We start from the raw sequence: 10,369 nt of genomic DNA, 5'->3' as shown, positions 1-10,369 counted from the left end.
GGAAAGAGTTGATGCCTAATGTTGCAGATAGAAATGAAGAGAAAGTGAAAAGTTCTTCTAAATATATAACCAGGAACTAGACAGTAGGGATTCTGAGGCAGAATTTATTGATGGTAATAAGGGTTTGGAATGGAAACAATACGCATTTATCAAACTGTATTAGCAAGAACTAGGGAAGAAGTATAAGAAGAGATCACTTGAACATTTAATTATACTTTATTTTGAGAGGAAATGTATGTGCTATTAAATATTTTGTAATTATTATTTTTTTGAGAGGTTTTTGCTATAGGGTGCGTGTGCTCACCAGAAAGACAGAGAAACAGAAAGCAAGAAATCACCCCCCAGGGAAGATAGCCATGCCGCAATCCCTTCTCCTCCATTCTCCTCTCGGCATCTTGGGTACGCATGCACATGCACCCAGCATGAGTTTAAGCCACCGGGTCCCAGACTCGAACTGCGGTCGGCTACATGGGAGTCCAGCAAAATAGCCCTTACACTAACTGCTGGTCCCTGTAATTATTCATTTTAACTTAAAATATTAATTAAATATTTTGTGAGAGAAGGGATCACTCATGTGAGTACTAAGAAACTGAATGATGCTTTACAAGTTATCCTAAATTTTTTTTTTTTTTTTTAGAGAGAGGTTTTTTTGCTAAAGGGGCATGTGTGCTCGCTGGAGACCCAGAGAGACAGAAAGTGAGAAATCATACACGCCCCCACCACCACCAGGGGCGATGGCCGTACACAGTCCCTTCTCCTCCATTCTCCTCTTGGGATTTGGGGCATGTATCCACACGCGCCTGGCATGTTTTAAGTCCCTGGGTCCAGGAAGTCCGGCAATATAAGCATTTCGCCATCTGCTGGTCCCTTTCCTAAATTCTTTTTAATGTTTAGATCTCTTGATAGATTGCTGTGTGTGTGGGGGGGTGGTGGTGACTGCTCTTTTTTTGCTACTTATTTTAATATTTCTATACAACGTTCTGTTCATGGGAAGTTCTTAGTAAATAGAATGATTTGAATTATTGAAACGTATCTTCTAATTTTAAACAGTCATGGCTTAAATAGATCTTTCTTCTCATCCACTCTAGAAATTGTGTATATGCACCTCGGATCGTGAGGGTAGGGGCTTGCCTCCAACTTAGGGGAATAAGAAATGTACTCTATTTTTAAGATTCTAACAATGCGGTTCATGTTTTGAAATCCCTTTCTCTGCATATCCTTATCTTCTTAAAATATTTAGTTAGGAATCTTATAACAGGGGGTTTCTTTCAGGATTTTAGTATTTCCTGGGCTATAAATAATAGAGAATAGAAGTCGTCTTTGTCTTTCCCTTTGAATCTAACTCAGAAGGTTTGGGCTAAAAAAGTTAGGTGCGTATTTTAAATAAAGTATTAGAACCGTTATACAGAATTTGGTTTTAGCCATAGAAATCAGTTTGACATTTTTTTCAAAGTGAGGGTGTATGAAGCAGAGTAGACCTTTCAAGCCTAAGTCCTGATGCTTCTTAAATGCATGTGATTCTCCCATTCTGAAACCCACCTGCTTCATTTTCCTGGTCCTTTCGAACTATTATGTTCACTTGCAGTATCTTGGAACACAAGCAAACAGAGAACCTTTAGGACAAAAACTTGGATAGTTGTCTGAATTCAGTTGCCTGAATCCTTTTGTTTGCTAGAAAAGTTTTCCTTCCAGAAAAAGGGCAGCTAAAAAGAGGACCAATAGCTCATTCAGCACAGGGCTTGTAAAAGTGAAAATACTTGACTGGTAGAGAGTGAAATTTCATTCCTATTGTCTTAGATTCTTCTTCTGCATCGATTCTTTCTTTTGGAAAGTCTTTCTTTGGGAGCACCATGCTTCTCACCTGGGAAATTCTTCTGGGAAATTTGAAACGAGGTATTTGAAGATGTTAGTTATTTCCTAGCTTAGTAGAAGCAAGAGATGCCTGGTGAGGTCTGGTATAGTTTCTCAAAGGAACATTTAAACTAAGGATTGATCAACAAAAGAAACAATGTGTATAGAAATTGTTTTAACTTTCCAAATTGGGAAAAATTTTCTGAAGAATACCCATTCTTGGGAACCAGCAGTTAGCGTAATGGCTATGTCGCTGGACTCCCACGTAGTCGACTGCGGTTCGCGTCCTGGACCTGGTGGCTTAAAACTCACACTGGGTGCGTGTGCGTGCGTGCCCAAGATCCCGAGAGGAGAATGGAGGAGAAGGGATTGCGGTATGACCATCCCTCCTGGGGGGTGATTTCTCGCTTTCTGTCTCTCTGTCTCTCTCTGTCTGGTGAGCACACGCGCCCTATAGTGAAAACCTCTCAAAAAAAAAAAAAAAAAGAATACCCATTCTTTTATACACTTTCCAGTGTATTTTTCTTTCTGGATATTTTCTAGATATCTATTTGTAAGTTGTCTCTAAGTAACATAAAAATTGAACTGCAGAGGTCAGCAGGTGGTGTAGTGGTTAGGGCACTGTACTCCTACATGGCTGATCATGGTTCAAGTCCTGGACTGGTAACTTGATAATCATGCCAGGCACATGTGTATACATACCCAAAAGCCCAAGAGGAAAATTAAGGAGAAGAGATTGTGGTGGTGATGTCCCTCCGGGGGATGATTTTTTCACTTTCTCTCTCTCTCTGTCTCTCTCTCTCTCACTCTCTCTGGTGAGCACATGCACCATGTTCAATTATTATACAAGAATATACTGTTCTGAGATTATTTTGATAAGTTATTATGAGTGATTGACAGAGAGTTTTGTCCTTGATGAAATCACTGAAGTGTCATTTGTTTTGGTCTATATTATGTTTCGTCTTGCATCTTAAACTGAACTCTACTGTTACAGCTAGATCAAAATTTTCTTTTATACAAACCTGTTTTTTCTGTTTTCGTTGAATTTTTATTTTTGACCTAGCATGACTTTTTTTTTGGTAAGAAATCTTATAAAAGTATATTTGATGTTTACCTCTATGAAAAATAGTGGTGACACCCAAGCTCAGAAAAAAATATATAGCCTTTTATTTTCTTATCATTATTTGATTTCACAACTCTCTCTTATATCTTAAAAGAGCTTATGATATCCTTTCCTCCCAATCACCAAGTAAAACTTTATATATGAAACTAGTGACTTAAACAAAGTACTCTAACATCAGCCTTTTCAAGGAATTTTATATTTCTTCAGATCATTGACTATTCCCTGGAATATGATATTAAATATGACGATATTAGGCCCACTAAATTTAAAAGATTACTTTTCATTGAGTTGTCAGAAAAGTCATGACATATTTTTCCATACTTTTCTATGCAAAAGTGAGTCCTGACTTTTCTGAAGACACAAGAGTTGAATTGTGAGTTATTTTATATATATATTTATATATATAAATTATGTATATATTTTATGTGTATACACACATATATATGTGTATGTATATACACACATACGTACACATACATATATATTCAGAATTACTATGACTTGTGTTTTAGGATTTAAATAATCACATTCTTTAATATGAGGAGCTAAATGATACCTTTAAAATAGCTGATGAAAGTTTTTTCAATACTCTTTTGTTATTAGGTGACTTGGGCTCTTGGGATCTGCTCATTTGCCTGTCTTCTAGAAATGCTGATGGAAAACCATGCATATCCAAGCAGGACCTGTGCCAGTTAAGTTTACATCAAAAGGTAAAGTCTCACAACATGTGCACAGATCTTACCAATCTTATGGTTATTAGCACTGCTGTTTCTGTTCAAAGAAGTCTTGAAAAATTAGAACAATTTTATTTTTAGAGAAAGTTCCAGCTGGTCAGACCTTTCTTATACACCTTATCATTAGTCACCATTTTTGATGAACTAAGATCTTCCTCAGCTTCTGTTGTTGCCAATACTGTTGTTTTATGCATTGGGACCCACCCTTCATCTAGAATTCTGCACCCTGTTGAGTGTTGCTTGCCTGGGCCACTTACTCATCCAATCTAGAAGTGTTGTATTTTCTAGATAACTGGTTGGATTTTCTCAAATTTAAATTGGTATCTTAAATTGCAATAACATTTTCGCAATTTTTCTTTCTTCTTCATTTTTTTTATTTCTTATTTATTTATTGCTAGAAGATACCTGTGTTACCACAGTGAGGCAGAGAGGGAGAGGAGAAGCCCCCCCCCCCCCAACATAGGGCATGGTCACACAGCTCTCACTTCTCTTCCATCTCTCCCTCCTTTGGGGATTTAGGGCCAGCACAAATGCAAACTGCTGTGTCTCTGCAGCCGCTGGACCCGGGACTTGAAACTCATGACTGACCATGTGTGATCCAGCTGCCTTAACCACCAGGCTCCAGAGCCAGCCCTATAATTTCTTATTAACTCTTAAAATTGGCATTTTTTTAAAAACTATCTATACTGTGTAGAATTTCGTGAAATACTGTTGAAAAGTTAACTGCATATTATCCAAAGTCTACAATGTACTTAGTCACTGTGCGAACAACTTACCTATCATTGATACCTGTAACAAATCTGTGAGAAAAATACAAAACCAATAGTGATATTTTTAGACCCTGGTTGGTGCTGTAGCCTCCTACACTGATCTACCAATATTTCTAGAGTTAACAGTCTAGATAACACCTTCCTTTTTCTGACTCTTTCTTACACCCTTGTCCTTTGCACTGAGCACATTCTTTTGGGACTATTTGTCTTTGGCCATTCCTTCTCTGTTTCTACGTAGTCACCTTTTCTCTGCCTGTTCTGTAAACGCCCATCTCTCCTAACACTAGTCCCAGAATTTTAACTACCGTTGGTAGTTAATGAATCCCAAATCAAGATCTAAAGATGAGAGCACTTTCCCAGGCTTCAGGCCTACTGAACATCTTTGTTGGATATCCCATAGACACCTCAAACTCAACATGGTGAACACTCACTCATTGTTTTCCCCAGTGAATTCACTTCTGTTCTTGCGTTCAGAAGCTTTATGAGGTTCTGTTCAGTTGAGCTTAAGTATAGTCAACCACTCGATCATCTCTTAAAATAGAAACTTGGCTGCTCCTCTCAAACCCTTCCTCTCTCTTATCATCTACATTTGATCAACTGCTGGTTCTAAGGAATTTAGCTACTCAATATTTCTCAGAATTATTACCTACGCTCTATACTTACTGCCTTTATTTTGGTTCAGCTAGTCACCACTTCTCACCCAGATTATTACTAAATCCCCCTCACTGCTTTTGTTTGGTTCGGTTTTGTCTTATTTCGTTTGTTTTTAAACGATAGAGTGTGTGTGTGCATGTGCACCATACTCTTGTGTACTCATACAAGAAAAAGAGAAAGAGAAGGGCAGAGAGAGAAAACCGCTGCGACCCCCCCCCTTACCCAATCCTCCAGCTCTTCAGGATCTTGGGTGCCTATCCAGTCCTCCAGCTCTTCAGGATCTTGGGTGCCTAGGCATGTCTTTGGCGTGTTTTCAGGCCAATCCTGGGATCTAACCCTGTGTGGAGCCATGTGGCCTCTGGCACTGCAGGCTGTGCCATCTAAGCTGGGCCCTCACTGATTTTTCTGAAGCAAATATTTGATCCTCAAATCCATCCTGCCCACAGTGACCAGATGAAAAGTATAAAATTGTGCACTAACCTTGTTACTCCTGTGTTTAAAATCTTGAATGGCTTTCCCTCAACTCTAGGAGAAAATCTACAATATTTGTTGTATAATAGTTTTCCTGCAGGAAACAAGCAAATGCCATACTTGAAAGGGGTAAGTGAAGAAAAATGAATGAAATAACTATTTATAGAGATTTTGGCAGGAAAATAAACAAACTAGTGAGGCACTCAGGGACCAGCAGCATTATAAGAAATGGGTGTGTAGAAACAATGGTGTAGCCAGGAGCTAACGAGCTGGAGCCAAGAGAGGTGTCACTGGGAAGGAAAGAAAACTATAAACTTAGAGGAATGTAACCATTGCCAAATCCCAGGCCAGCAGAAAGGGGAGGCCTTGGGGATAAGTACCCCAAGTCTCTCTACTCCCATCCTCCAACTACTTGCCAGCACTTCCATTGGTCTAAGCCAACTGGTAGTTAAAAGGCAATAGAGTCTCCATTACGTCACTCATTGTAAGAGTCAGCCTCCTGGGAACAGAGCACAGTGGGGAGATCTGAAGAATAAAATGGCAAATATTTAGCACAATAAACTATTCAAGGTTCTTTGTGGGTACCTTGGGCCTAAAAGTACTCTTCTTCTATCTCTTTCTAGCTAGGATGACATGCTACAAATGATATTAAGCTGTGTATTGTTCCCTCAATGTCTATGTTGTTTTCGGCCACATTCCTTCACTCTTACTGTTCTATCTGCCTGGAATGTCCTTTCTCAGCTCTCCCTATCTCAGTGATTTTTAACCAGGAAAGATTCTGCATTCTTTGGCAATATTTGACAATATCTGCAGACATTTTCAGTTCTGTCACAGTAGGGGAGAACATGTGCTATTGGCATAAATAGGTCAAGCCAAAGATGCTGCTAAATATTGCATACTGCTCACAACGTAGAATCATTGGTCCAATATGGTAATAGTGTCAAGAATGAAAACCCCTGATGTGCTCCTCTGGCCAGAAGTTAGCTCCTCAGGTACTACAGGTATATATATGTCCTTGCCTGCCCCTTCTAGATACTTCCATACTTCTATACATACACATCTCTAATTTTATATTCAACCATCCTGTTTATTCACTCCCTTATCATCTACAAATGCAAGCCAGACTTCACTAGCTAATGACAAATAAGGTTACAGCGACATTGGTATGGACATCTGTTGGCCAATGCAGGTCACCCTGAGAAGCCATCCTATCTATCTCCCCATGGTATTATTCATGTATTTAGAAATACTATTTCCCATGTGCTGCTCCAGCCTCCCACTTCAGCCCACTAGACCAAAGGCACTAGAGAATCACTCTAACCACTGTGGTCGCCACTGATGTGCCTGTGATAGCTATGTTCTCTGCCCAGGGTGCCACCTACAGCTGCCAACTTCTTGTGGTGCTCAAAGTCCTCACATTCCCTCAGTTCTATCTGAAGTGGAACTCAACTTGGTTCAGCACAGAACAGGGAGATTGCTTCTCTGTCCAACTCAGTTTTTCACTTTGTTTCTGGACCCCCAAATGAATGGTTTACAGTCTAGCAGTATAAAGTCACATATAAAAACTCTGTGAGTCTGAGACCAGCAGTTAGTGTACTGACTATGTCGCTGAACTCCTATGTAGTCGACTGTGGTTCGAGTCCCAGACCCGGTGGCTTAAACTCACACTGGGCACGTGTGCGTGTGTGCCCAGGATCCCGAGAGGAGAATGGAGGAGAAGGGATTGTGGCGTGACCATCCCCCCTGGAGATGATTTCTCGCTTTCTGTCTCTCTGTCCCTCTCTGTCTTTCTGGCGAGCGCACAAGCCCTATAGCAAAAAAAACTCTCAAAAAAAAAAAAAAAGAAAAGAAAAAGAAAAAAACCTCTGCGAGTCTGATATTCCTCCCTCCCTGGGGCTTGGGCACCACTGCTCACTATCCAAAGGATTGAGGCCACGTTAATCTCTGTAGACTTCAATATCTTTTCCTGAAATGAAAAAGGATTAGACACTGGACAGTCTCCAAGACACTTGCTAGTTTTAAATTTGCATGTGAGTCATGAAAGACCAGTGGAATATATGATGAGGAGAACACAGGACAGATCAGCCAGTGTTGGCAACAGAGAAGCAAGAAGGAGGATGTGGGAGAAATAGTTAAAAAGGGAAATTACACGTTGCGCTGGTAACTCGGCTGAGATTCTCTTTTTTAACAATTTATTTTCAAACAGCTTTAGACTTACAGAAAAGTCGCAAAATTGAAACAAAGATTTCCCATGTACTCTTCACTGAGCTTATTCTAATTAACTTCTTATATAACCATGGTACATTTTCCTGAATGAAGAAATAAACATTGATGCAATTACTAAACTAAATTGTAAACATTATTTGGGTTTCATAATTTTTTAAAAAAATGGATGGCCATGTTCTGTTCCAAGATCTAATCTAGTGCCCACCATTACATTTAGTTTTTATGTCTCTTCAGTCTCCAATCTCTGAGAGTTTCTCTTTTTCCTTCATGACCACGGCATTGGGGTATCGGTCAGTGATTTTATTAAATTTATTTCAATATGGATTTCTCATGAAGTCATAGATTTTTGGGAAGAGTCCCCCTGAAGTGATATGACCTTCTTGAGATGAAATATCAGTGACTACAGGATGTTCATGTATCTTATTATTACTGACGTTAACTTTTCTTACTGGCCAAACTGGTGTTTGCTTTTTGACACTGTGGAATCACTGTTTTTCTTCTTGTAATTAATGAATGTCTTGTGAGGCATACTTTGAAGCTATGTGACTATCCTGCTTTCTCCTTGAACTTTTGTCTACTAATTCTAATATTCGAGGTCTTGCCTGGATCTTGCCCACAACAATTATTATTCTGGTATACTACTGTTCTGATGGTGATTTTCTTTTCTGTTTTTTTTCTTTTCTTTTCTTTTCTTTTCTTTTCTTTTCTTTTCTTTTCTTTTCTTTTCTCTTCTTTCTTTTATTTTTTAGAGCTATTTTTGCTATAGGGAGTGTGCACTCACCAGAGAGACCGAGAGACAGAAAGCAATAAATAATCCGCAGGAGGGATGGCCACATTGCAATCCCTTTTTCTCTACTCTTCTTTCGGAATGTTGGGCACGCATGCACACATGCCCAGCATGTGGAACTTGAACCATGGTTGATTATGTGAACATCCAGCAATGTAACCATTATGCCATCTGCTGGTTCCCTAATGGTGATTTTCTGTTTTTCTCATTCCTCCTACCATTATTATCTGTAATTCTTTAGAGTTAATTGCAATTCTATAAGAAAAGTAGTCTTTTCTCCTACATTTATGTATTTGTTCAATACTTTATGTATTTCAGTCTGAACTAATAGATATCTATTGATGCTATGAGTATTAATCATCATTCAGTGGCATCATTATTCTTTTTGCTCAAATTGTTCCAACTTTAGCCACTGAAAACTCTTTCATATTGACCTCTGTGCTTTTCATATACATGTCCTTCCTTTCTTGTGCACTTTCTTACGTTCAAGTACCACTAGATGCTCCAAACTCATCTTGTATGTTCCCTGTCCCAGCCTGTACTCACACACTTCTCCAGGAATCATCATTCTTTTATTGGGTTGTCAGAAAAGTCATGATACCATTTTTGCATAGAAAAATATACCAAAATATGTCATGACTTTCCCAATGACCTAATAATTGGAGAAAGATATTTAGAACCAAGATCTAAGCACTAGGTGTTGTCATTGCTGCTCAGGTATCAGTCTATTTGTGTAGACAGGGTTGGGAAATGTATGCATGTCACCTAGTGCAAGTGTACACATGCGTCTGTATTTATGTCTGTATCTATGTGTATGTTTGTATATTGAAAGGATGATCCATACTATATCTCTAACTGAAATCAGCACCACAAGGCTGACTGTAGCCTTTCTCTCTTTCTTTTTCCTTTTTAGCTTTGCTATAGGCATGTGCATTCACCAGAGAGAAAGTAAGAAATCATTGTCAAAGGGGGATGGCTATGCCACCATCCCTTCTCCTTCATTCTTTTTTTTGGAAGAGGTTTTTGCTAGAGGGTGTGTGCGCTCACCATAGAGACAGAGAGAGGAGACAGAAAGCAAAAAATACTCCCTCAGGTGGGATGGCAACACCAAAATCCCTTCCCCTCCATTCTCCTCTCAGGATCTTGAGCATGCACACACCCAGCGTGAGTTTAAGCCACCAGGTGCGGGACTTGAACCACGGTCAACTACATGGGAGTCCAAGCGACATAGCCATTACGCTAACTGCTGGTCCCCCTTCTCCTTCATTCTTATCTGGGGATTTGGGGTATGCACACACATACACTGGTGCATCTTTCAAACCTCCAGGTCAGCCTTGAACCGCATAGTCGGCCATGTGGGATCTAGCCACAGTAACCATTCTGCCAAGGGCTGGCTTACCCTCTTATTCTTATTCATAACTTTTTCAGACAGTGAGAAAACTGAATCTCGTATTTAGGCTTTGTTTCCTTATTTTGTCAACCTTAGTCTACACATACTTCAGCTTCAGAATCGTTAGCCCTTACCCTTGTGAGAAACAAATTTGCCAAGAAAAGTAAAATCTAGGTATGGTCTTTGGTCTTACACTAGCCACACAAAATATTGTTTTCTGAAGTATATTAGAGTCATTTACTTCTTTTCTCCCTCCACTGTGACTGTTTAGTTGGGATAATTTGCTACAATTTATATTATTTGGGATCCCACTCCCTCAACCCTCACCACAAATCTGAGGGTTTTTTTTTTTTTTTTTTTTTT

The 10,369-nt window shown here is 39.3% G+C and overlaps 1 protein-coding gene across 1 annotated transcript in view; it reads left to right on the top strand.

The window, feature by feature from the left end:
- Positions 1 to 10,369, top strand: part of CPED1 (cadherin like and PC-esterase domain containing 1) — a 341,161-nt gene that overhangs the window by 69,783 nt on the left and 261,009 nt on the right. The window contains exon 4 of the mRNA XM_027772159.1: positions 3,578 to 3,684. Within this exon, the coding sequence (XP_027627960.1) occupies positions 3,578 to 3,684 (107 nt within the window). The remainder of the gene's footprint in view (positions 1 to 3,577; positions 3,685 to 10,369) is intronic.

This window comes from Tupaia chinensis, unplaced genomic scaffold (assembly GCF_000334495.1).
Source record: "Tupaia chinensis unplaced genomic scaffold, TupChi_1.0 Scaffold000257_1, whole genome shotgun sequence".
Lineage (NCBI taxonomy): Eukaryota > Metazoa > Chordata > Mammalia > Scandentia > Tupaiidae > Tupaia > Tupaia belangeri.
The sequence above is the reverse complement of the archived record's forward strand: the minus strand, read 5'-3'. Positions and strand labels throughout refer to the sequence as shown.